This window comes from Rattus norvegicus, chromosome 20 (assembly GCF_021556685.1).
Source record: "Rattus norvegicus strain SHRSP/BbbUtx chromosome 20, alternate assembly SHRSP_T2T, whole genome shotgun sequence".
NCBI lineage: Eukaryota > Metazoa > Chordata > Mammalia > Rodentia > Muridae > Rattus > Rattus norvegicus.
Window position 1 is genome coordinate 11,427,937 of NC_141553.1, and position 26,661 is coordinate 11,454,597.

At 53.7% G+C, this 26,661-nt stretch overlaps 1 protein-coding gene across 3 annotated transcripts; it reads left to right on the plus strand.

The window, feature by feature from the left end:
* Positions 1-3,841: 3,841 nt before the first annotated feature.
* Pfkl (phosphofructokinase, liver type) lies at positions 3,842-25,925 on the plus strand. Of its 3 annotated transcripts, XM_087596970.1 has the most exons (23): positions 3,842-3,993; positions 8,159-8,232; positions 8,767-8,835; positions 12,311-12,388; positions 12,951-13,140; positions 13,611-13,776; positions 14,288-14,332; positions 14,528-14,636; positions 16,454-16,549; positions 17,631-17,723; positions 18,747-18,872; positions 19,564-19,628; positions 20,287-20,350; positions 21,160-21,306; positions 21,691-21,761; positions 22,174-22,261; positions 22,800-22,952; positions 23,320-23,484; positions 23,669-23,730; positions 23,995-24,106; positions 24,922-25,021; positions 25,108-25,213; positions 25,437-25,925. In XM_087596970.1, the coding sequence occupies exons 1-23, from the start codon at positions 3,909-3,911 to the stop codon at positions 25,582-25,584; spliced, it is 2,412 nt and encodes an 803-aa protein (XP_087453096.1). In that variant the 5' UTR covers positions 3,842-3,908; the 3' UTR covers positions 25,585-25,925.
* The last annotated feature ends 736 nt before the right edge of the window (positions 25,926-26,661 follow it).

Here is a 26,661-nt window from a genome sequence, read left to right on the forward strand (position 1 = left end):
GGGGGGAAAACATGGTCAAAATATGTTGCATAAACATTTTTATTTATTTATGCTTTACTGTTCAAGATAGGGTTTCTCCGCATAGCCGTGACCATCCTGGAACTTGCTCTGTAGACAAGACTGGCCTCGAACTCAGAGATCCACCTGCCTCTGCCTCCTGAGTGCTGGGATTAGAGGCATGCACCATGATGACTGGCTTATGAAAAGAAACTAAACAATAAAAAACGGATCTTTTTTTTTTTAAAAGATTTACTTATTTATTTTATGTAAGTACACTGTAGCTGTCTTCAGACACAGCAGAAGAGGGCATCAGATCCCATTACAGATGGTTGTGAGCCATCATGTGGCTGCTGGGATTTGAACTCAACCTCTGGAAGAGCAGTCAGTGTTCTTAACCACTGGGCCATCTCTCCAGCCCCCCCTCCCCCCAAAAAAAGCATTTGTTTAGGGTTTATTTAGCTTACCGTTCCAGGTTATAATCCATCGGTTCCAGAAAGGTATCCTCTCACTGAGGGTGACTTGTGACTTGCCATTAGTTGTGCCACCTCTTCCTCCTTCTTTAGGAATTTAATTTAATTTTATACGTGTGAGCGTTGCTTCACAGATTTCTGGGCGCAGCATATGTGCCTGTTGCGCTCAGAAATCAGAAGAGGGCGTCAGATGCCCTGGAGTTGGAGTTATGAATGGTGATGACTTCCCGGTGAATGCCGAGAACCAAGCCTCGGTCCTCTGTAAGAACAGCCAGTGCTCTTAACCGCTGAGGCTTCCCTCAGCTGCCTTTCACCTTCAGGATAGGTCAACTCAAGAAAAGAAATCTGTCCCTGACTTGTCCTGACTAAAATGGTCTGAAGAACTTCCTCTTGCCTGGCCCTTGTGGGAAAGGATGTGGGTGTTACTCAGAGCCCGGCTGTGACCCCTGACAGTTAGATGATACTTCCCTCCCGTGTTGAAAAGGCTGTTGACTACTCATTCATTCCTAGACCACAATCAGGCCTGACTCTAGAGGTTCAGAACACTCCCCGCCCACACTTCGGCCCCGCCCTCATCTTGACCACACCCTATCTTCACCCCTAGCCCCTCCCTCCCTGTATGGCGGAGTCCAGGACATAGCAAGGACCTGCTCCTTTGACCTTGGCCTGTGTTCCAGGGTCCAAGCAGCCTTGGCACACGCCTGCCCCAGAAGGGTCTGCTGGTGGTTTTGAAACAGGGCCACACTGCTTCCACACTGGACTCCCCCAGAGGTGGAGTTTATAACCCTTTTCCCTTGTGAGTTTACTAACTTGGAGCTACTGGAGAGTTGGCTGACTGCTAACTCCCAGGAGGCGGCCCGTTGCCTTCTAGATATAGCGTAGGCTTTGCTGTGCCAACTGTTACACAGGAGGCCCAATTTCCAGTCCCCTGAACTTTGGGCTGCCGGTTTTACTGATTCCCGAGTCTGCGAGATAGAGTGCACACGCCACGCAAGTAAAATCAAATATATTCTGGCCTCCATGTGGGCAGCAAGGGATCCTGCCATGCTTCAGAGGGCAGAACCTCACAGCTGGGGCCCCACTAGTATGGAGAACTTGGGACCAAGTGTTGGCAGTGTAGACCTACTTCAGAGGGTAAGCCTATGTTTAAGTTTTGAAGACTGGGGGTTGGGGATTTAGCCCTGGGTTCTGCCCCCAGCTCCGAAAAAAAGAAAAAAGAAAAAAAAGTTTTGAAGACTGCTAGTTACGGTGTACTCATATACATAAAATAAATACATAAATCTAAAAAAAAAAACAAAACATACAGGAACTGGAGAGATGGCTCCGCGGTTAAGAGCACTGTCTTCTAGAGGTCCTGAGTTCAAATCCCAGCAACCACATGACAGCTCACAAACATCTGTAATGGGATCTGATGCCCTCTTCTGGTGTGTCTGAAGACAGCTACAGTGTACTTACATATAATAAATAAATTTAAAAGAAAAACATACAAGAGCTGCAGTTGTATCTAGGACAATAGCCACAATTCGTCCCATCACGACTGCTGGATGTAAGGAGAATTGAGTGGCATCTTCTCATCCTTACTTCAGTGCGGTTTGCTAAACCTGTCGCTTTCCCTCCACCCTCACAGCCTGGTGAGAGATCAGGCACAGCAACAGCCTGTTGAGGACCCACTGGGCCATTCGCTTTTGCTCCTCAGTGCCTAAGTGCTCCAACCTGACCATCCAGGTCAGCACTTGTCATTAATGATGGATAGTGACCTAGTGGCTGTTCTAACGAGTGAGGAGAAATGTCATTGCATTTTCAAGAATAAAAATGGGAGCCGGGGTGGTGACACATGCTTTTGCAGAGGCAAGGGGATCTCTGTGAGTTCATAGGCAGCCTGGTATACATGGTGAATTCCAGGCCAGCCAAGGCTACATAGAGACCCTGTCTCAAGAACAAACAAACAAACAACAACAACAACAACACAGGAGGGTACCCATGCATATACACAATAGGTGCTAAGATTATAAGAAAATAATGACCAAAAATGTTGGTTCAGGGGCTACTGTGAGGGTTCTATAGCTTACATACGACTTTTACGCTCCTCCTTTTTCGATGTTCCTAGTCCATTGTAAGACGCATTAGTATTTTCTATCAAATCCTGTGAAACTTGGGTTTACAACAAGGAATTAAATCCCCCCTTTTCTCCCCCAACTTTGTATGCCTTTTATGTAGGAGTTACAACCTCCCCAATCCAGTAAAACTTTTTTTTTTTTCAGCAAAAGCCCTGCTATCTTCTTAGAATTTGAGCTAAACGGCCCGCCCCTTCCTTCTTTCCTTTATTCCTTCCGTCCCCGTTCTTGGTTTCTTTGTACAGCCTTGGCTGTCCTGGGATTTGTTCTGCAGACCATGCTGACTCTCAGAGATCCACCTGCTTCTACTTCCTGAATTCTGGGATTAAAAGCATGTGCCGCCACCTCCGGGCAGTTAAAGTAACTCCTAAAAATCTTAGCAAAACCAGGCAAAAAAAACCCACAAATCATCAGGATCAGATGGGGTGCCCTCATCCCCACAGGACCCCCCCCCCATGGCACCCCAGATCCAGGGCTCTGGGCAGTGGGTAACTTTCCTTGAGAGTCTGGATCTGACTATTACCCCCACCAGCTTCGAATCCCTCTAACCAATCCTGAGGGGCTGGTTCCCCACTTTGTGCCCCAGACAAAGGTCACTCCCCTAAACCAGGCTGTGAGGGTTGAGGGAAGCGACAGGTTTAGCAAATCCCGCGGAAGTAAGGATGAGCCGATGCCACGTGGTTCTCCTTCCAAATCTGCAACTACAACCAGCGATCGCGACGGGACAAATCGCTTCTTTTTTTTCTTCAACTCGAAGGAGACTGTTGCAAGCCTAACTCAACTCAAGGTGCGGTTGAGGAATGCTCACCTAAGCCACACCTGCACCTCCGGGGCAGCTCCAGGATCCTGGCCAAGTGGAATGTAAAATGCCAGTGACACTTGGCTACAGGTTTCCTTTAACAACGCCTGGACAGTTGTAAAATCAGTTTGCTGTAGCATGAACTCCACTTGCTCAGAAACTCAGTCAGGCTCAGGTTGTGTATTCCCTTGGTGAAGACGTTGATCCTAGCTGCTGGGTAGGATCACACCTGGGGAGTCCCACGGCGTGCCTGGGGACCCTGGGTTCCCGAACCGCTGCTCAGGCAATTGTAGACTGGAGCGTGCTCCGCCCTTCTAAGCGCTCTAGCAGCTACCTATTCCAACAGCCACTAGAGGGGCGACCAGGTCCCCGAGCCTGTCAGTCAAACGTTGTAGTGGGGGCGGAGCCAGGCGGGGCGGGACGATCGGGGCGCACAGGCAGCGGCACGGGGCGGGGACAGGCGACAGCCGCGCGGAACGCAGAGCGGCGGGAGAGGAGCTCGGGCTCCTGGTCTCTGCTGCGGTCATGGCTACCGTGGACCTGGAGAAGTTGCGGATGTCGGGGGCTGGCAAGGCCATCGGAGTGCTGACAAGCGGCGGTGACGCGCAAGGTGATGGGGCTCGAAGGCGTGTTTAGGGATGGATCTGGGGTTTCTGCCTATCTTTAGGATCTTTCGAGCTCGTCCACTGCCCCTCGCCTAGGGACCTGGGTATAGGTGGCCAGCCAACCTCCTGCGAGCGCCGCGGCTCCAAGTCCCTGTCCCTAGACTCCGCCCCGGGTCGCTGGCGTACGTGCTGCAGGCCACGGGCCTTGGCACGCCCCGCCCTCGCGCTGCCTAGGTCCGCCCGGCTTGGGGGTGTGTCCGCGCAGCACGCAGACTTAGGGCACACGGCTGTTCCTTTCTAGGCCACACGTGTCAGGACCTTTGAGAGGGCAGTCGGCCAAGTTTCGCAGCTCAGGAATTTGAAAGGATTAGGGACCCTGTACCCTCCCCGTGCAGCCTCTGATTCCCACCTTGCCTGTACTAGGATGGGGTGAGGGTAAGACAGGCTTGCCCACACGCCTTCGCCTGGGCTGCTTCCTGTCCCTTGGGTGGAGACTTAGGTGGAGAACAGAGTGCATGGAGCTGGGGTTGGGGGTAGGGAACTTTAGGGCATTTCTCACCGCTGTAACCGGGCAAGCACCACACGGCTAATAGTTCAGCGTGCAGAGCCTCTGCTCGACCTGGTACGGCTAGGGAAACGCCTGGTTTGGGAGGATCTGCTCTCACCTCAGCCCCTCTCTTAGTGGCCTGGTCGCGTGCTGACGGCTGATATGCAAAGTCTCTGGTTCTAGTTGGGTCCAGCGGAAGAACAATACTACCCAGCTGAGGGTTGAGGAAGACGCGTGGGGCTTCAAGGGGCTTAGCTTCCCGGAGCACTGCAGTTGGGCTTAGCCATTTCTTTCCAAACATTTCAGGAAATACAGACCCCAGCGCAGGCTCCTGACTACCCGGCCCTTACCTAAGGGAGGGGTGGGAAGGACACAGGATGGCTACATTTTAGAATCATAGTTGCAAGCACAGGAAGGCAGGAAAAAAAAAATGTCACGCTGACTTCCAGCATGTTGGAAATCTCAAATCTCCGTTGGGTCTCCTGGGTCTAGTCTAGGCTGGCAGTCAGCAAACCCTTTTTCAGGGCTCTGTATCTTGTACCCTAGAGTACAGCCCCACTGTGACTGAGACTGGGCCAGGGACCTGTGGAAGAATCGCCCATGGTAGTGGACCCCAAGAGCGGTCCCTGGCTGGGTCCACCTCACCCGTTAGATAGGCATTTCGTTGAGGCCAGCAGAGTCCTGTATCCCATTGGTAGGGAGGGCTCCTGGCTCTGGCAGGCATAGACTATCTCATCTCAGGCTCCTGTGTGAGCAACGGAGGGCCCAGTATCTGAGGGATGGGGGATGGTAATATTGAGTGGTCTCTGGGTGAGGAGTTCCAGCTACTCTCCGTGGGCAGCTGCCAGACCAGGGTTACCAAGGTGACAGACATTTGTTTTGGAGGCTGGTGGAGGAACTGGAGGCAGTAGGCCCTTCCCGGTCAGGCGAGGGTAGGCAAAACCTGCTTATGTTTTCGTTCTGGCTTCAGGGCAAGAGCTCTACAGGTTTCCTCAGAACTCTCTTTGGGTAGGGCAGTATCCGCAGGCAACGGGCAACCGGCCTGGGGCAGAGTGGAGCCTTCTGTTGCCTACATTGTGGAAGCTGCCTGTGGGTGTGTTCCTCAGGCCAGTGCTGCTTCTGTGCTCAGTCAGCTGCTGGGTTCCTCATGCCTTCGGTGTGCTCACAGAGCCCCATCCACATGCATTGATCATGTGAACACCAGTCCTCATTTGAGGAGGCAACATGGGCCTAGACCCAGTCCTGGCCTGGCCAGAGAGGACCAGCTCCTTGGCTGGTCCCAAACATTGCCTCTGGCCTATGAAAAGGTTTCTTTTTTCCTTCTAGCCAGGCAGTAAGACCCGTTCTTTTCAGACCAGAGTCTCTCTCCCTTCCTGTTGGCCCAGAGTCACGTTAGCAAGCTGTGGAGGGCTGCTGCTCACCAATGTCTGTTTGGTTGGAGGACTTTGTTTAAAAATAACAACAGGTGGGGAAAAAAAAAAAACCCAAAGCAAAACAAAAAAACCAATGAACCAAACAACCACCACAAAGGAGCCTGACTGACCTCAGTCACATCCCAGACTAAGCAGGGGTCAACTCTGGCTGTTCCTTCCGGCCTCTTCCCCGTACCTAAACTGCCCAGTGACTCTCTCTTCCTTGTAGTCAGGGGAGACACCGATTTCCTGTTTGTGTTGCTGGCTGCCTGCGCTGCAGGATCTAGGATTAGACACCGGTCTTTTAGCTGATGAGTAACTCTCTGGTAGGCCCCGGATCGTCTCTTGGTGTCTGTATAACACCTTGTTTCCCCAAAGGTCATGTCTCTGAGGTAATTTTTGCAGCAAATGCATAACCAGCTTTTGGCTTTTCATAGGACAGCTATGGCTATCAGCTGACAGACCAACAGACAATGCTTGCTTTCTGCTGATGGCTCTTTGATTGGGCGAGGTCTTTGCCCTGTTCATTTCTGAGAAGGAAAAGCAAATCAAAGTGCAGTGGAAAAGGTACTTAGCTGGGTGGGGTGGCTTAGGCCTGTAATCCCAGTAATTGGGATGCTGTGGCAGGAGGATTGCCATGAATTCTGGGCTATAAAATGAATTGTGTGGGGACAGTGGCACACAGAGGGTGGGGTCCAGACCTCTGCCACAGTCTAGCATACACAGCAGGAAGGTGACAGCGGCATTGAAGACCGTGCTGCCCTCTCTGGCCATCCCCTGACCTCAGGCCCTCAGCACAGTGATCAGCACTCTAGAGTGGTTCAACACTAACAGAAACGTTTGCCAAAGCAGCTTTCTTGCGATCCTCTCACTGGGCATCTGCTCTCCCAGGTCCCATTGCAAGGGCCCTGTTGTAACGAGAAGGGCAGTCTCCATGAGGGCTGCCATCTTGTTTCCTGGAGTGCTGAGCACAGTGCTTGGCTTGGCACCTGTATTGTTTCTAGGGCTCAATGTAGGCTTTGTTTTATGGTGTCCGGGAGGAGTACGATATACATAGCCCTATAGTGTTCTATCCACCCAGCTTCCAGGTTGCCTGGTAAGATACCCTTGACAACTAAGACTGAACTTCACAGGAGTATGTAGCTTCCCCCTGGAGTCAGAGGTGACCAGCAGTTGGATGGTGGGTCGCTGGTCTCTGGCATCTCCAAATTCTATCTCAGTTGCTAGGCCTATCCCCCCTACCAGGATCCTCTGGGCCTGCTGTCATGGGCTAAGGGGAGGAAGGAAGCATGGTGGTTACTGCAGACTGACTAAGCTCATCTCTCCTGTCCTCACCTAGGTGAGAGCAGAGGGAGCCAGCAGCCCATGCCCAGCCTTGGCTGTGGACTCTTCTTTCTAGGCCTTGGTGCTCGGCAGTCTGGATGTGTGGGATGTTCCTGGCTCCCTCCAACTTTAGCCTCATCAATACTTTCCATCTGCTTAGGGAATGGGAGGCATTTGCTACTTCTGGAACAATGACCTTTCCTGCTGTGGGTCCCAGGAAGGTGTGAGGCAGAGCAGAAGTAGAATTTCCAGTCTGGGTTAGGAGGAGAAGGGGAGGTTGGGGTGGTAGAGCGCCCTGGGTTCAGTCCCCAACTCTGGGGGAAAAAAAAAAGAGGAGGAGAAGGGGAGGCACCCCTACAGCTAGGTACAGCCAGTGACCCTTGGTGCTCTGCTCAACTGCTTGCTAAGGCCCAGGGAGAGGTGTATGACCCGAGAGGCAGCATGGTCTTCAATGCCCCCATCATCTTCTTGCCCTGTACACTAGCCTATGGCAGATGTCTGGGCCCTACACTCTGGGTTCCACTGTCCCCATATCTCATGTCTAGACCCCATGGTTAGCACCTGGCTCTGGGAATTTGCAAGAGTGAGGACCCTGCTGACTGAGACCAGGGCATTGCTATTGCCATGTGTAGGTTGACACAGGCTGGGAATGGGAGGAAAGCAGGCCCACTCGAGAGCAGCTGCCACTCGAGAGCAGCTGCCATATTTTTCAAAGTCTTCCGGAGAACAGTTTAATACCAGGCTCTGATTTCTTGGCCCTAAGCTCACTGGAATAGGGGTGTTATGCCCTGCAGGGGATGCTATGCTAATTTTCCCTGTATAGACTGATGGTGTGTCCTAGACTGATGGTGTGTCCTAGACTGATGGTGTGCCCTGATTCCTTCCCAGGTATGAATGCTGCTGTCAGGGCTGTGACTCGTATGGGCATATATGTGGGGGCCAAAGTCTTCCTCATCTACGAGGTAAGTCTGGGTGTGGTGGGGGATGTGGAGGTGGGGGTGGCCTATGGTGAGGTAACCTAGGTGTGCTCCTGCACGGAACACATTGTTCTGTGGCACAGGATAGTCTGTTGTGTTCTGGCCACCTTGGAAGCGTTCAGGTGGCTAGGTCTGGACTAGCAGAATGTATGTTACCTGGGGGGGGGGGGGGGGGATTGAGCCAAGACATCTGCAGATTGGAAACATATTATGAGGTTTGTGCCCACTGATATGTGTCCCACAGTCACTAGAAGACCAGCCAGGACAAGAAGACCAACAAGGAGGGACCAATAGGAGGCACCCTACCTACGCTGTCTTAGCACAATTCCACCTCCCACCTCACCCTCAGGTCTCTGCCTAGAGCCTTAGGGACATAGGACTGCCCTCCCCCACTCCCTTTCTGGGCCACACTGTCCTGGTTTGTTCCGACATTATGGCCTATAAGAAGCAAAGTGGGGGGCAGGAGAGGTGGCTCGCAACCATCTGTAATGGGATCTGATGCCCTCTTCTGGCCTGCAGGCATATGTGCAGGCAGAACGCCATATACGTAAGCAAAATGGGGATCCAGGAGCTCCGGCAGGCACTGTAGTAAAAGAGCCATTTTCTTTTTTCTCTCCCTAACCCACTACCTGGGTGTCTGGTCTCCTTGCCTCACAGGTCCCTGAATTCCCTTGTATTACCTTGAGGTTATATCGTATTCACGTTTTATATACAATGTATCCAGGCCCAGCTCAGTCTCCCATAGGGCCTCTGCTCCTCCCTCTCCAGGCTGGGTGTGTCCTTGTCCCTTTGCCCTGGTCCCAAGTTATGATAGGGCCATACCCAGCCTTCTACTCTACAGATGTAGGGGTGGGAGAAAGAGTGTGTGTGTGGAGGGGGGTGCGGGTGCTAACATATAGGATACTGCCTTCTCCCTCTCTGAGTGCAATCTTCAAGCTTGGATGGGGGTGGTGGGGAGAACCCTGCAAACCCCTCTGTGGAATCTCAGAGATCGGAAGCAAAGGAGTCTGGCAGATGTGGCTGGTGACCCGAGAATATGGGAGCTCAAATGGGGAGAACCAGGTCCTAGCTCTCTCTATAAGGCCCCATTCCTCAGGATCCTAGCCTCTTTGGTTCCCTGGAAATACTGAGAGCCAGAAATAGGTGATGAGTGCCTCTTATCCCAGCACTCCAGCTGTAGAGGCAGAAGGATATCTGTGAGTTAAGAGATAAGCCTGGCACTCTGTGCCATTTTTTTTTTTAACTTTAAAAAATTAATTAATTGGGATTGGGGATTTAGCTCAGTGGTAGAGCGCTTGCCTAGCAAGCGCAAGGCCCTGGGTTCGGTCCCCAGCTACGAAAAAAAAAAAGAAAAAAAGTTAATTAATTAAAAATTAAGTGTGAAATGAGTCCTCCCTTATCTCCTAGTGGATGGTCTTTGAATGGCTACGTAAATAAATGGGGGCTGCACCTTTGAGCTCAGAGACCCACAGGAGGAGAGGAGCCTGGACTTTGAGGGTGTCAGCAACTATGGTTGGAGAGAGACTTTTCTTCTGCTGCCGGACCTGCATGCCCTTCCTTTGAAGGGACCTCTGTTGTTGTAAAAATATTATTTTAAAGAAGTATCATGGGTTGGGGATTTAGCTCAGTGGTAGAGCACTTGCCTAGCAAGCGCGAGGCCCTGGGTTCGGTCCCCAGCTCCAAAAAAAAAGAATTTAAAAAAAAAAAAAAGTATCATTGTCTTTTACCCTGCTGGGTCCTGCTACCGTGGTGCCCCAAGATATCTGCTAGATAATCTTGGCGGAAATGCATCCCAGCCGCACACTTTCCTACACTCAAACCCTCACATAAAAGAACACACAACAGGGCTGGAGAGATGGCTCAGTGGTTAGAGCACTGACTGCTCTTCCAGAGGTCCTGAGTTCAAATCCCAGCAACCACATGGTGGCTCACAACCATCAGTAATGGGATCTGATGCCCTCTTCTGGTGCGTCTGAAGACAGCTACAGTGTACTTATATATAATAAGATAAATAAATCTTTAAAAAAAAAAGGACACACAACACAATAATCTTTACCCATATAATTGCTCACTTAAACATACAAAGCCCGGTACCATCCATCCCTTAGGAACATTAATAACAACCTGTAAATACACAGAGCAGAATCTTTTTTTTTTTTTTTCTATTCTTTTTTTGGAGCTGGGGACCGAACCCAGGGCCTTGCGCTTGTTAGGCAAGCGCTCTACCACTGAGCCAAATCCCCAGTCCCCACAGAACAGAATCTTAACATCACCTGCCATGGCTTCTCACCCTCTCCCTCCTGTCTCCTCCTCTTCCTTCAAACTTCTCCCGCCCATCCTTCCTTCTCCTCCAATGACAGGCCTCCTTTTATCCTGTACCTGCCCCTCACCTGTACTTTACAAATTCAATGGGGAGGTGGTTCTGGTGAAATCACCTGAGTTCTGAGTCCTTGACTAGGCAGCTGTCCTTGGGGCAGTGGAATTAGCACCAACCTCTCTGCAGATACCGCTTTCTTTGTTTCTTTGTTTCTTCCTTCCTTCCTTTCTTTCTTCCTTTCTTTCTAGATTTATTTATTTATTATGTGTACTGCATTCTGCCTGCACGTATGTCTGAAGGCCAGAAGAGGGGACCAGATCTCATGACAGATGGTTGTGAGCCACCATGTGATTGCTGGGAATTGAACTCAGAACCTCTGGAAGAGCAGCCAGTGCTCTTAGCCGCTGAGCCCCCTCTCCAGTCCTTTTTTCGTTTTTTGTTCTGTTTTGTTTGCTTATTTGTTTTTAAGCTTATTTCAAGAATTACTTTTGACTCTCAAGTGATTTTGGTTTTTTAGCAGTGGTGTCTGAAGTCTTCTGACTTGCAGTTAATGGTCTTACTTTTCCCTGTCATGACTAGAGGTCTTGAGTGGCCAGAGGAGCTACCGTTGGTCTAGCCTGAACTAGGAGAGCTAGCTAGTCCCCAGACTGGGGTGCCTTGTCCACCTGTGGCTCCTTAGGGTTGAAGACAGAGCTGATGGTGTGGTTGCTGTGGCCCGAGCTGACCCTTCACTGTCTACCCTCTAGGGTCCTACCACTTAGCCAGGAAGGAGCACAGGGAAGAGACAGGGAGGAGCACAGGGAGCACAGAGAGGAGCGGAGTTGGGCAGCCCAGGCTAAGCATAAATGTCCCTTTTCCCTGGTACCCCGCTCCCCCCAAGGGCTTCGTAGCTTCGTGGTGGAGGCCATCCATCTTGTCATAGCTTTTTGCAAAATACCCATATCCCTTACCCATCTTGTATAAAACCCCACAGGCGGACACCGCAGTGTGGTAGAAATACTTGGCTGGCACCTCGCTGTCTGATGAGCAGCAGCAGAGGCTTGCAAGGAAGCCAAGTTGAATCCTCATTAGGATCCAATCCAAAACTTCTATCTATGAAAGATAGCTATCTGGTGCTGAGCAACCTGAACTTTCATCGTTTTGCTCTGGGGTGAAGAATTGACCACAAGTTCCTGGGGATACACAGGACATTGTTTTCCGTGATTACTCATGGGACTTGTGAGTTCTCCCTTGGGTTTGGGCCTTTCTATCCAAAACATGTGCTTGTTCCTCTGAGGAGCTGTGTGTGGTGTGTGTTTCTGACAGCTTGACGTTTGCCTTTAAAACTAGGCATTACATATGCACGTGGGTAGAGAAGGTGTCATGTTATGCTGTCGTGTAGCAAGGTACACTCTTAGTCCCCTCAGACCACAACCAGGTCATTTCCACCACTCATACTGGGCAGATCTCTGAGGGACATCAGCCTTCCCTAGAGGCTTCTGTGTCCTGGCCTCGACTCTCTGACCTGGGTACAAGTGACACGAGCTCAGCTTGGGGACAGTCTTTGGGTGTCTGCTTGCGCCACAAGCACATACTGTGTGCTTTCCTCTGTAACAAGCAGACTCTTAGGTCTGTAGAGCATGCGCAGAGCCTCACGTAGGATGCTGGCCCTGCAAGTGTCGGGGCTTGCTGTTAGGTTCCTTGAGCCCGCTAACTGCTTCTGGCCACAATGGGGCTGCTATCTCAAACTTCCTTTTTTGCTTGCAGGGCTACGAGGGCCTCGTGGAAGGAGGCGAGAACATCAAGCCAGCCAACTGGCTCAGTGTCTCCAACATCATCCAGCTGGTGAGGCTCCAAGCCGGGTGGCTCCTTCCCACCCTGAGAGTGTGTGAGCACACGTGGGCGTGCAGTCATGCACAGAGGCCTTCTGGTATAGAGATCTTATGGGCACACAGACACAGAGAGACATATAGAAGTGGCAGATAGACGGACACACACACACCAAGAGACACCCACAGTCTAGACCAGGGAGGCTGTGGTGGAGACAAGGAAGGTTCTGTTCTGCCTGGTGGGTGGTGTGTGTGTGTGTGTGTGATGTGTATAAGTGTGTGTGTGTGTGTGTGTGTGTGTGTGTGTGTGATGTGTATAAGTGTGTGTGTGGGTATGTTGGGGTCTGTATTGTATGTATGGGGGGGGGCGTGCTTTCTAGTTCTAAGACTTGTGGAAACTCCCCAAGGCTTTGGACTCAAGGAGAAAGGCCAGGGTGTGGGAGGAGCTATCCAAGGTTCTAGAGACTTCTCCCCCATCTAATTTTATGGGGCCCACCTCATCCAGCCACAGTATCTCTCTGATCCCCCCCAGAGACCTTTCGCAACCCTACCCGAAGGCTTTTGATTCTTCCATGCAGGGCGGCACCATCATTGGCAGTGCCCGCTGTAAGGCCTTCACTACGAGGGAAGGGCGCCTGGCAGCGGCCTACAATCTGCTCCAACACGGCATCACCAACCTGTGTGTTATCGGTGGGGATGGCAGCCTCACGGGGGCCAACATCTTCCGCAACGAGTGGGGCAGCTTGCTGGAGGAACTGGTGAAGGAAGGTGGGTCTGTGCAGATCTGGTTCTTACGTGGCTCTGGAGGTGGCTGGAAGTTAGGTCCGCTCCAGAGCAGCTCCGGACCGTGGAGCCGTCTGCAGGTGGTGAGGTCAGCATGAGGTCAAGGCTGTGTTCTAGCGCAGTATGCGCAATGTGTGCAGTATGCTTTCCGCTGTGTGGTGGTCTTGCTTGTAACTGATTCCGGAGAGAGTCTGATGTGGGGCATAGACATCTATTCGCAGAAGTGTAGCTATGGGTTGGGTGACAAGTCCCAAGGTTGCCGTGTGGAAGGTGACATCTCAGACATTCCATGTCTCCTGTGGGGAACCTGGAGCACAGTGCCCCCCACAGTCTTCTGGAGGCCTCCTGCCTGGGCTGTATCCCTTTCAGATGGTGGACGAGGCAGAAAAAGGGGTAGCGGTTGAAGCCGCTGGCCAGGTTGTCATCCTCACCTGGCCTTTGCTTCTCCGACACAGGCAAGATCTCAGAGTCCACAGCTCAGAACTACGCACACTTGAGCATCGCCGGTCTGGTGGGCTCCATCGACAACGACTTCTGCGGCACCGACATGACCATCGGCACAGACTCGGCCCTGCACCGGATCATGGAGGTCATCGACGCCATCACCACCACTGCCCAGAGGTAGGTGAGGACCCGTGCACACTCGGTTGACTTGCAGTCATGGTAGTGAAGTTGGCCTCATGGTGGGGGCTGCCACAGCAGGGGCCGTGGGTGCTGGTAGCCAATGCGTTCTGCAACCGTATCTTCAACCGATGGCTTCTAGGCCCGTGCCTCCTGCTAGAGGAGATGCAGGGCGTCAGTTCCCATCCCTCCGGGTGTCAGTAGGACATTAGCAGTGCACCCTAGCTGGCAGAGGCCGTCACGTTCCACTGTGGTGGTGCGCCTGAAGGGGGTTCTTGGGTTCCAGCCAGAGATCACCAAGTCTGGATCGGTACCAGGCTCTCAAGATGCTTGAGAGCCGTCTGAAAGATGGATGCCTGTTTCTTAGCTCAGGGAGCAGGCAGCCCCAGATATGAGGAGACAGGCATTTTCCATTTTCAGCACCTCTATCCTTTTGGACTAGTGTGGTGGGCTAAGATGTGTGGCTCCCAGGTCCTGGCATTGATATCTACACCCGTCTTCCAATCCACAGCCACCAGAGGACCTTTGTGTTGGAGGTGATGGGACGGCACTGCGGGTGAGGAGGTCTATCCTAGTCGGCAGGGAGAGGTGGGGCACTGGGGGCTGTTGGGGACAGGGGGGAGGGGGGCACACAGTGCCTGGCATGTACTAGTTGATCATTTAATGTTATAAGTATGAGGGAGCCCTGGCAGGCAGCAGGGAGAGAGACAGGGAGGAAGTCCTGAGCAGGCTGGCCCCTCTGCTCCTCCAGGTACCTGGCGCTGGTGTCTGCGCTGGCCTCCGGGGCCGATTGGCTGTTCATCCCTGAAGCGCCCCCGGAGGATGGCTGGGAGAACTTCATGTGTGAGAGGCTGGGGGAGGTGAGTGACAGCCAGGGATTTCAGCCACTCAGAGGCAGGTGTCCCTGGGACCTGTCCTTCCCTTATTGGTTCGCAGCATCCATCTGCTTCCTCCGGGGAACTGGGAGGTTCGTAGTGCTGGTGGCGTGACATTCTTGTGGTCCTAGGCACTGTGGGCAGAGCCAATGGAGATGTTCAGGACACCGTCTGGGTTCATCTCTATGGCCAGTGCAGGGAGCGTGGTGAATTTGTTTCTTGGAGTGCTGGCCTTTAGGTCTTAGCCTCTGAGAGGTGGCCTCATAAGCTAGGACCCAGAACAAGGACCCTGTAAGAGAGGTAACCGTGTAACGGCCCAAAGGGTGAAGGGTCTGGGGGCTAGCAACTTGTCTACCGGCTTTGTGCTCCTGTGAGGGTGATGGGTTCTAATCTGGGATAGAAGTGTCTGCCGGTGGTATATACCAGGCCCTAACTAGGGGGCCCTGGAAGCAAGAGAAATGGTGTGTCTGGTAGAGGAGGTGCCTCTGAGAGAGCTAGAGTCCCTTGGTTTGGGGCAGGCTACTTGGGACATAGCTCTTGGGATGAAACTGAGGTGATTCTGACAAAAGCAGGTAAACTCTGCCCTGCAGGGCCCCAGAGATCAGTCAACCACTCGACCTGTCTGCCCAGTGACTTTGGCTCTTTTATTTCTATATTCTGGGAAGCCTATGTTCTGAAGGAGCCGTAGAAGCATGTGATCAGCCCCAGGGCACACCACAGGTGTAGAGCTTCCTGGGGTCAAGACCTGTTTCTAGAACCTTCCCAAGTGAAGCTACAGGCAGGATGGAGGTGGGCAAGGCCTAGTGGCTTCTGGATAGAGGCTGCAATGCCAAGTGGGGTCTGAGTACCTGGGGGTGTGCATACCTGGTTTTGTCGTCTGTTAAGGCGATCGGCCTCTGCGAGTTTCAGCTTTTTTTCCTGAAGAGACGGGTGTTTCCTGCCTTGTCCGTTGCTCAAGCACCATCGAGAGAGGGGAGGAGGTCGGGCTCCTTGCCTCCCCCTCCCCCGTCCTCTTCCACGAAGCCCTCTAGTAAAGGGAAACCTTTACTATACCTCAGCTTCCTGAGGCAGGAAGAACATGAGTTCTAGGCCAACCTGGGCACCATACAAATTCTAGGCCAGCCTAGGCTGTGTAATAAGACTCTCACGAACTGCTTCCACCCTGTCCCTACAGAGGCTCTGAGGGTCATTGCTGCCTTGTAGGCTTGTGCGGCAATACTCATGAAAGTCTGCCTGTCTGTCTGTCAGATCTCTGAGGGAGGTCGCTTAGGTGTGAGAGTGCTCCGTGATGGTTGGATGAGCATGTGACACTGTCATAGTTACAGAGAGCTGGTGTTGGGCCTTATGGGTCCCCTGTGCTACCTGTTGGCCTCCCGCTGGGTAGAGTATGTCCTGGAAGCCCTGGCTGACAGTTGCCATTGGCGGGGCTGGGGGGGATGCATTGAAGGATACAGAAATGCTTGAGACGGGACCTGAGGGTCCTTGGTTAGCTAACTATAGGAATGGCTATTTCTAGTGCACCCCTTGCAGACACCCTATCCCATACCCGCTCATCCCGTCCTCACTACCCGTCCTATTGCTTGTTGTGCCCCCACGGGGACAGTAGGATCCTAGCTGGCTGGCCTCAGCTCCCCTATGTACTCCGATCTCTCTTCGTCTTCCAGAGGTGGGGAAAAAGCTCACCTTGCTCAAGTGGGTTGTAGATACAGTGTCCTAGATCCCAGTGAGGCTTGCTGTCCATGGTGGCCGTGTGCAGCGAGGGGTCCATGACTGGAGGGTGAGCCCAGTGTCTTCTCTGATAGACTCGGAGCCGGGGGTCTCGACTGAACATCATCATCATCGCGGAGGGTGCCATCGACCGGCATGGAAAGCCTATCTCATCCAGCTACGTGAAAGACGTGAGTGTAGCAGCTTCTCGGGGCACGTCGGGTCCCCCGATTCCAGCAGCATCTCCTAAAGATAAGTGCTGGTCCTGGGTTTCCTGGGTCAGCCCCTCCCTGGGCAAAAGTCAGGCACTGGGACATTGCCTGTTGTACGGTGGCTGGCTGGGATCTCCACAGACGTCGAGGATTCAGGTCTGGTCCAAGGCACTGTCCCTCCATATTGCGAACCCAACCAACCCTTTGGGCCCTGACTTTATTCAGTCTGGCAGGGCCCCTCAGCACCCCAAGGTTAGGTCTTAGCTCTGTCGGCTCTCCGAGTGATGGAGTATGCCCCCTCCCCCTTCACTCCAGACTCAGCACTCAACAGCATGGAGCTGCCGGATGTGTTGCACACCCGTAATCCCATACTAGGGAAGCTGAGGCAGAAGGAATGTGAGTTCTGTGCCAGCCTGGCATCCATACAGATTCTAGACCAGCCCTGGCTACATAATGAACTTTTATCTCAAAGCAAAACTAAAGGAACTGAGACATAAGTAGTGGTTAGGACTTGTGAAGAGCTTTTCTGTAGCCTCTGGTGATGGTGGTGGTGGTGACAGGCATCCCTCAGGGAGACATAGCACCTGCCTGGTGCCCCTACCTTTCCTCCCACCCCATCAGCCAGTGATTGTCCTCCCATAGCGTCTGATTCTCTGCTCGGTCTTTACCTTAGTTGCTGTCCTCTCTGTAACTAGAACAGAGAACTAGAACTAGAGGTCCAGCGGACACTGAGCAGAGGGGTTCAGAGACTACATTCAGCTTTGAACAGCCAGGACTGCAGCGCATGAAACACAGCCGTCCTGTATGCACAGATACACCTCTCTATGCATAAGCACACGGGCCCTCCGTGTACATGCACACGATCCCACGATCCGCACATATTCATACACAAGCACATGAACCCCACACTTGGATAATGTGGCCTGTTTCTCAGGCCAGTTCTGGGAACCTCAGGGCTGGTGGTAAACCTTAGGCTACATGGGTGGTGGACCATGGGGACTGGGCCCATGGACAACTGGACTGCAGCAACCTACAGACCCTTTGCTCTCTTGACAAATAGCTGGTGGTTCAGAGGCTGGGCTTCGATACACGAGTGACCGTGCTGGGCCACGTACAGCGAGGAGGGACACCCTCGGCCTTTGACCGAGTCCTGGTATGTTTATAAGCCTCTGCATGGTCTGTATGTGTGCATGCATGCGTGAGTCAGTGGGGGAGGGAGAGGGAGAGGGAGACAGAGGGGGAAGGGGAGAGAGAGGGAGGGAAGGGGAGAGGGAGAGAGACAGAGAGGGAGATGGAGGGAGACAGAGGGAGGGGGAGGGGGGAGAGATACAGGAAGGGGAAGAGGGAGGGAGGGGAGAGGGAGAGAGACAGAGGAAGACAGAGGGAGGAGGAGGGGAAGAGGTACAGGGAGGGGAAGGGGGAGGGGGGGAGACTCACTGACTCATCCAGGCTTCTCCACACCTTATATAAACTCTAGTCTTTAAAGAGGTCAAGGGAGCCCAAGACTTGGGCACAAGGCCAATACCACCCCACCAGGATCTAAAATGTCCTGAGATCACTGTACCACTGCCCTGGATATTGGTGGGAGTGCAAGCTTCCTGGGCAGAGGTGAGGGACAAAGGACAGCTCACTACAGTTTGGTTGTCACCAGAGTGCCAACATCTTTATGCCAGTTCCCAGCCCAGATGTCTACAGGATATGAGTCAGGGGACACCTGTTCAAGGAGTAGGTCTTCCACGAGTCAGTCCTTCATCTCTGGCTGCCTGCCTGTTCTCTCTGTGGTGCCGGAGCCTACCGCTGTGATCTGTCCCCTGTGACACAGTTCTTGGCATTTTAGTTGTCCCATCCTGTCAGCCCATGTTTATCAGGCGTGTTACGTATATGAGTCTCCCAGTGAGGGAAGTTGTAGAAAGAACCTTGGAGCCCTAGCTGACACTTTCGCTCTGAGAGACCTTTGGACATGTCCTCTTACCAGGCCCACTAGCCAGGCTGCATGATCTGGGCCAGTGTGGAGGAGGCTCAGAAAGCCGGGGACAGGGTGTGTGTGTGTGTGTGTGTGTGTGTGTGTGTGTGTGTGTGTGTGTGTGTGTGTGTGTGCCTGTGTTGGTTTGCAGAGCAAGCAGGCGACTTGGTGCCCCCGTGTGCCCTAAGCCGTGCTGCCCTCTCTCCTGAACAGAGTAGCAAGATGGGTATGGAGGCCGTGATGGCGCTGCTGGAGGCCACGCCGGACACGCCGGCCTGCGTGGTCAGCCTCTCCGGGAATCAGTCTGTGCGGCTGCCTCTCATGGAGTGTGTGCAAGTGGTGAGTGCAGCCTCCTTCCAGAAGAACCCTTGTCCTTCAGGGCTCCCTTCCAAGTCCCACTGCTTATGTATATGTGATAGGATAGGGAGCAAGGATTGCAGTAGGAGAGGAAGGCAGGAGAAGCTGGCCAGAGGGGTGGACAAGTGGTATCAGGGGCCTGGGGAGGGAGATCTTAGCTTCCTGGGGGTAGTGGTGTTGGGTAGGGGACTAGGTATTTGGGATTCCCAGGGGAGGGAAAGGGTGGTTTACTGGCTAAGGCTCTGGCAGGCAGGGTAGCCACATAAGGGACTTTAGGATCGGGTATAGGTGAGGCCAAACAGGGAGATGCTGGCTTTGGATCAGGTTTGAGGGCTCTGTGGCTGGGGATAAACAAGGATGCCTGGGATGCTGGACTGTGGGGAGGGAGGGAAGCTTGATCCTGACCCTCTTAGGACATCTACCACACCTAGCCCTGCTTCAGGCCATGCTGGGTATTAGTTATGGGCCTGGTAGATGGGGTTGGGGGTCCTCTCATTTCCAAGACTCTGAGGGGTTTGGGCCCGGTGAAGCACAAGACTGGTTTGTTGCTCATGCTTAGGGCCGGGTGGGCCTCTTGGTCCTCCTGAAAACTGGGCTTATGCCGTGAGCCCAGCAGGCTGTGTCAGCCTGTGCTTCCTGGCCTCCTTGACAACCTGGCTCTTTTCTCTTTAAGACGAAGGATGTGCAGAAGGCCATGGATGAGAAGAGGTTTGACGAGGCCATCCAGCTCCGTGGCAGGTGAGGAGAGCTATCATTTCTGGCAGTGGGGAGTGGGGGCATGAGCATCGATCCCGTGCTCCGGAGGTACTGAGCCGCACTCCCCTCTGTGCCCTGTACTAGTTCCCACTGTTGTAGGAGCTGAGGGGAGGGAGTCTCTGTGATGACAGTGCTAACTGTGAGGTGTGGAAGGGACTGATGGGCCAGGGAAGGACCTATAGGAAGTGTATGGGGGGCTGGGGGTAGTACTGCAGGACGGACAGGAGTCGTGACCAGCTTCAGATGCTGTGGGTGCGCCTTACTGGAGGACAGGGAGGGCCAGCAGGTGTGTGGACTCTAGTCTTTGGTGGCATGGCATGCCACCTCCTGCAGATACCTATCTGGCCCTGAGGCAGGGCTTTGTCACCTGGGAAAACACACCCTTGTGTCCTGTCGGATCTCATGTGGCTACTGAAGATGCCCTGGTGTGTGTGGGGGGGTAGCAATAAGACAAGCTGACTGCCCAGGATCTGGCTGGTTTTGAGCTGAGTCCTGGCCCTGTGTTGAGAAGTCACTGAGCTCCCAGAGTCACATGCGAGCTGCCCAAGTGCAGCCGGCCTCGTGTCCCACTGAGTTCGTGGCTGTGTGTGGCTGGAGGGATGACGGCAGGGCTGTGAACGGCAGTCTTCTTCCTTTCCAGGAGCTTCGAGAACAACTGGAAAATTTACAAGCTCCTCGCCCACCAGAAGGTGTCTAAGGAGAAGGTAAGGAAGAGGGCAGAGCCCTCGGGTACAATGTGGTGGTTCTGCCATTTTCCCCCTTGCTCCTGCCTTGCTGTTACCACCCTGCCATCTGCCTCAAGGGGTGCAGAGTTCAAAATTTGGGGCCGGGGTGTGCACGGTAGGAGCTCCATCCTCCTGCCTCAGGTCTTAGCCATGTACCCAGGCTTGCATTTAGCTTTGCATGTGACTACAGGGCCCAGCTACAAACACAATTTAGTGCTTCTTAAGGACCATTGAGTGAATTTACCCCTGATATGTGATGAAGGGGTAAGGGCTGGTGCATTGAGCTGTTCTCTTATAGCCGAGATCCTGGGGTAAGATATCTCCAGAGGAAGGGCTGGTTCCTGCTACTCCAGGGACCAGAACAGGGTCCCACCCGATACTCGGAGCTGGCACATTGGCTCCCACAGCTTATGGCTAAATCAACATAGATCCAAAGCCAGTGATGCAGCTCTTGGTACAGTGTAGCTACCCCTCCCCCACCGTGGCTGTACCGCTCCTGTCTGAGGATGGCTGGCGCCTAAGGGCTTGGAAGCAGCTGTTGACCCAGCCCATCAGGCCGTGCCTGTGAGCCTGGCTGTCACATGGTGCCCACTTACCGCGCTGGGAGGCCTGGCGATGTATGTAGGACTTGCACTCTCTCATTTAGTCTTTCCCAGGACTTTCCGGAGCGAGCGGGACAGCCATGTTACTCTGTATGAAAGGGGGTTGACCTGGTGGACCGCACTGGGGCTGGCCCCAGGATCCATCTGGCCCCGTGACTTACATTTCCATCCCTTCTATTCCCGAAGTCCAACTTCTCCCTGGCCATCCTGAATGTGGGAGCTCCAGCGGCCGGCATGAACGCAGCCGTGCGCTCCGCGGTACGCACTGGCATCTCCGAGGGACACACAGTGTACGTTGTGCATGATGGCTTTGAGGGCCTGGCCAAGGGTCAGGTAGGTGTCGTGGCGCAGGTGGTGTCGGGGGCTGTGGGCTCGGTCACTCACGTTTGCAGATCTAAGGGGCACGGGATGCGTTAACAGAACAGTCCAGTTCAGGCACATGAAGAAGCATGATAGACCACGGGGAAGGCCTGGCTGCTCCGGGTGTGGAAACTGGGGCTCTGTCCTCTTTTTTTTTTTTCTTTTTTTCGGATCTGGGGACCGAACCCAGGGCCTTGGGCTTGCAAGGCAAGTGCTCTACCACTGAGCTAAATCCCCAACCCCGGGCTCTGTCCTCTTAATCAGCCCTGAGACCTCCTTTGAGGAGATAGCCAGCTCTGAAAGGGTCTCTGTTACCTCTGTTGGGCCACCTTCCTGAAGCCATGGTCTTCCTGCCAGGTGCAAGAAGTGGGCTGGCATGATGTGGCAGGTTGGCTAGGACGTGGTGGCTCAATGCTGGGGACCAAGAGGTGAGTAGCTGCTGGATTCTGCACAGCCTGGATGATGGGACAGGTAGAGACTTTAGTCCTGAGGTCTAGGGCTGTAGGCCTAAAGGGTCAGCCCTAGACCTCCCTGCTCAGCAGACAGGGGCCCCATGAGCGGCCAGTATCTCGTGAGTGCCCTGCAGTGTGGTGATGCCCAGTGGGATGGCAGCTGGAGCAGAGGTGTCCCTCAGGAGAGACGGGCTGTTCCCTCTGCCTGTGGGCTGTGGTTTTGGATTCCAGATGCCCCACAGAGTCGGCCAGGGGTGGTTATGGATGGTCACGTTGTGTACTGGTGGGAAGTTATCCCGTCCAAATCTGTCACCACCTCAGCCAGAAGGGACTGACAGGCAGAGGCTTGGGTGCCTCCTATCTAGGCTTGATGTGTCTCTAACCACAGGACCCTGCCCAAGCCCCACCTGGAGGCCATTGTAGAAAATCTCCGTACCTACAACATTCATGCCCTGTTGGTGATCGGTGGCTTTGAGGTGAGGCTCTCTCCTCCTGGGTTACCTGCTGCTGTGCCCCGGGGTCCACAAGGCCTCACACATGGACCTTGGGTAGGGCAGCCAAATGGTCATAGCTGTGAGTGTAGGTTGGGGCTAGGATTTTACCTTCTGAAAGCCTTACAGAGTCCGCCTATCCTAGCTCTAGGAGATCAGGAGAAATAGAAGGCCCCAAAGGGGAGGGTTAGCAAGGCCTGGGCGCCTCGCTGATAGCACACCCTGGTGCTTGGTGAGTCCTTGCCACATGCTAAACGTGACCACGGGTGGGGTCTGAACGCAGGAGCTCGGCTGCAACCCTCCAGTCCTCATTAGGACCCTGCTTTTCTGGAAGGACGAGTGTCTTTAGACAGACAGCTCCATCCAGGCCTCTCACCCAGCAGCCCCTGGGTGGGAGTAGATTGTGTTAACACAGTACCAGATGTAGTCATCAACAGGGCAGGGCAAGATGGCTCCCCAGCCCTGGCAGAACCCTGCCTCAGAGCCAACCCCCAACCCCCGCACTTCCCTTTCTGCCCTGCAGGCCTACGAGGGTGTGCTGCAGCTGGTGGAGGCTAGGGGGCGCTACGAGGAACTCTGTATCGTCATGTGCGTCATCCCAGCCACCATCAGCAACAATGTCCCTGGCACTGACTTCAGCCTGGGCTCGGACACGGCCGTCAACGCTGCAATGGAGGTGATGTGTCCTGGAGAGTCTAGTCAGGCCACGTGTGGGTTGCTTAGTGGGTCTCCTAGCCCCTGGGTCTGTGCAGTACCCAGAGGAGCTGTCATGTGGAATTGTGGGAGCCCTTGGTACGGAATGCAATTGCTGTTGCCTTGAGATCCTGTCGCGGGTCCTTTGTAGCAGTGTCCTATGGCCCTTGGGGACTGACGACAGCCACAGAGGATTCTAACTGTCCTCCCCACATTCTGTAGCCCAGGCTAGATTAGAACTCACTACATAGGTCAAGCCGGCCTTGAACTTGCCTCAACATCATGACTAAACTGGGATTATTGTAGTGAGCTGCCATGCTGGGCCCTGACTGCCCCCTTGTTCCCTCCAGAGTTGTGACCGCATCAAACAATCGGCCTCGGGGACAAAGCGGCGTGTGTTCATTGTAGAGACCATGGGGGGCTACTGTGGCTACCTGGCCACTGTGACAGGCATTGCTGTGGGCGCCGATGCCGCCTACGTCTTTGAGGACCCTTTCAACATCCACGACTTGAAGGTGAGCCCAGCCCCGCTCCTGTGCTCTGCAGCCACCTGTGTGTCTGACTAGCCCTCCGAATCACTTAATGGGAGTCAGCAAGTTCCCTCTTTAAGTAGTACGTTTTAGCTCACGGCCTCGCCCTTGCCCTGAGGCTGCTGGGTCCTGTCTGCCCACCTCTTAGCTTACCACCTCTCCTTCCCAGGCCAATGTGGAGCATATGACAGAGAAGATGAAGACAGACATCCAGAGGGGCCTGGTGCTCCGGTGAGGCTGCTGCGGGTGATGGGCAGAGCAGGCACAGGGACTGGGAGTTGCTAACCTCATCACTTATCCCACTCTACCTTTGTCTGATCTGGGGGCGGGGCGGGGGTGGGGCCAGACCTTACCACTTATCCCACACTGTGTTTGGCCTGCGGGGCGGGGCGGGGCCAGACCTTATCATCTATCCCACACTGTGTTTGGCCTGCGGGGCGGGGCGGGGCGGGGCCAGACTTGGGGCAGCCCTGACCGCCTTGTGTGTCTCCACAGGAACGAGAAGTGTCACGAACACTACACCACGGAATTCCTATACAACCTATACTCCTCGGAAGGCAGAGGTGTGTTCGACTGCAGGACCAACGTGCTGGGCCACCTGCAGCAGGTATGGCTCTGAGGACCCCTGCGGTACTCATCTGTCAGGGGTTGAGGGGGTGGGGTTTCCCATCTCCATCCCCATTTTCTTCTCTGGGAATTCTGGGAGGACCCTTGAGGGAGAGGCTTCGTGCATGGTCCCGAGAAGGTATTTGCCAAGCTGTTCTTTTTTTTTTTTTTAATTCTCCAGCACTTTGGGGTATTGACTGTCCCCATTTCTCTTTCATGGAGAGAGGACTGAGGCCCATCTTTTGAGTTCTCATCTTGAGAGGGTGGGGCTGAGACCCAAACCTGGCACTTGAGCACTGGACTGAGACCTCCTCTTCTGGGAAGTGGCCAAGCCCCTGTCATCCTGTGACTGTTTACTCTCTGCCTAGTGTCTCACCTACTAAATAGACCTTGTCTCATGGTGGCTCTCAGGAGGCCAGGGGTGGGGCCATTCCCTATAGATTCTGTGGCCCAGGTGTCATTTCTGGCCTCTGGGCGCTTTGAGGCCCTCAGATGGCCATGTTTATTGCAAGGCTCATGTGGCCTAGGACCCCCTTTCTAACTGGTGTCCTGTGGGCCTTGGTCAGCTCCAGGGACATGTTTGTCTTTTTTTTTTTTTATTATAAGACTTATTTATTTATTATATATGAGTACACTGTAGCTGTCTTCAGACATGCCAAAAGAGGGCATCAGATCCCATTACAGATGGTTGCGAGCCACCATGTGGTTGCTGGGATTTGATCTCAGAACCTCTGGAAGAGCAGTCAATGCCCTTAACCACTAAGCCGTCCCTCCAAACTGGGATATGTTTTTTTTTTTTTTTTTTAATGTTTCCAGGGTGGCGCTCCAACCCCCTTCGACCGGAACTATGGGACCAAACTGGGGGTGAAGGCCATGTTGTGGATGTCGGAGAAGCTGCGTGATGTCTACCGCAAAGGTGGGTGATGTGGACTGGCCCGACCTGGCTCTCTGAGGGTCTCTGGAGGCTTGGACTTGGGTACCATGTACCTGTTGTTCCCATAGGGCGGGTGTTTGCCAATGCTCCGGACTCAGCCTGTGTGATCGGCCTGAGGAAGAAGGTGGTGGCCTTCAGTTCGGTCACAGAACTCAAGAAAGAGACAGATTTTGAGTAAGTCCTTTTGGAGCTGAGTGGAGAAGGGAGGACACTGGGAGGCCCGCAACTCCCCTGAACATGGTCCCTCTCTGAAGAGAAGGAGTCTTGTGCATGTGTTCAATGGCCGGTGCAGGGCAGTATGGGGAGGGTTTGTAGTAGGGAGCCTGGCTAGCATTGAGGGTTTAAGGGGTTGTGGGGTCTGGTTCTGTAACTAACTATCCAACCTTGACCTCCTCAGGCACCGTATGCCGCGGGAGCAGTGGTGGCTGAATCTGCGGCTGATGCTGAAGATGTTGGCACACTACCGCATCAGCATGGCCGACTACGTGTCTGGGGAGCTGGAGCACGTCACACGCCGCACCTTGAGCATAGACAAGGGTTTCTGAGCTTACCGATCACCCTCGTTCCTGCTCTCCCGGACTCTCTCTCCCTCCCAGTGCTAGCCACAGATCCCAGCACTAAGGGGAACTCACATGGAACTCGGAGCCTGTGGTTGGTTGAAGGATTTGGGGGTCTACTGTGCTGCTCTGGGACTCCTCCCTTAGCCACCCCCACCCCCCCACCCCCTCAGAACAGAGCACCTGTGGGGCCCTTACATTCCAGTTCTGGCTGGGCAGACCCAAATCACCACTCCCTCACTGGTCAGCTGGCTGCCTCACCACACGGCCGAAAAGAGCCTCATGGTTTTTTTTTTTAGAAATAAAGTCACCTGTTTAGAGCACGGTCACCGGGATAGCATGACCTGAGGAACCCAGGAAGAGGGTCATCAGGACTTGGGTGCAAACCTTACCTACCCATGGCTATTCTGCAAGACCGGAGTTTAGGGAACCTTCCTGGGAAGGGGCTAGGGAAGCCTGAGTCCTTAACTCTGCCTGAAGGGCTGAGGAGAGCTACTGAGCCTCATGTGGGCCCCATACCTGCTCCCTGAATGGCTGGGGTATCGACCTGTGGGCAATGGGCCCGGGTCTGTATAATGGTCTTGGCTGGTTGCTGACACCCAGGAAATTCTTGAGACCAGGAAGCTGGCTCCTCAGAGAAGTCTGTGAAGGGCTGAGCCCTGGCCAACCCCACCTCAGATCCCTCTCTAAGCTACTTATCAGGGTTTCTTGTTGCTGCTAGGTCCATCCTCCACAGTGCTTGGATTTTTACAATATTTACAACAGGTGGGGGCTGTTTCTGGTCTCTGGGTATGTGGAGGTCAAGGGTTGTGACTTTGGCTTTGAGGGCCTGAAGGCCAAGTTGGGACAGTGGTTTCCCTGGGTAGGAGTCTCCTTGTGGGTCACTGTAAGGCTTCCGTGGGGGTATCCCAGTCAATGTAACCAGCTGCTTCATCTGGCTGGAGCCCCCAGAGCTGCTAAGAGTCCTGGAGTGATTAATGTTTTCACAGCACCCTGGAGGGTTTGGCCTTGAGCACAAAGCCTGTATTAGAGATCGAGAGAAACAGAACCAGGAGAATGTATATA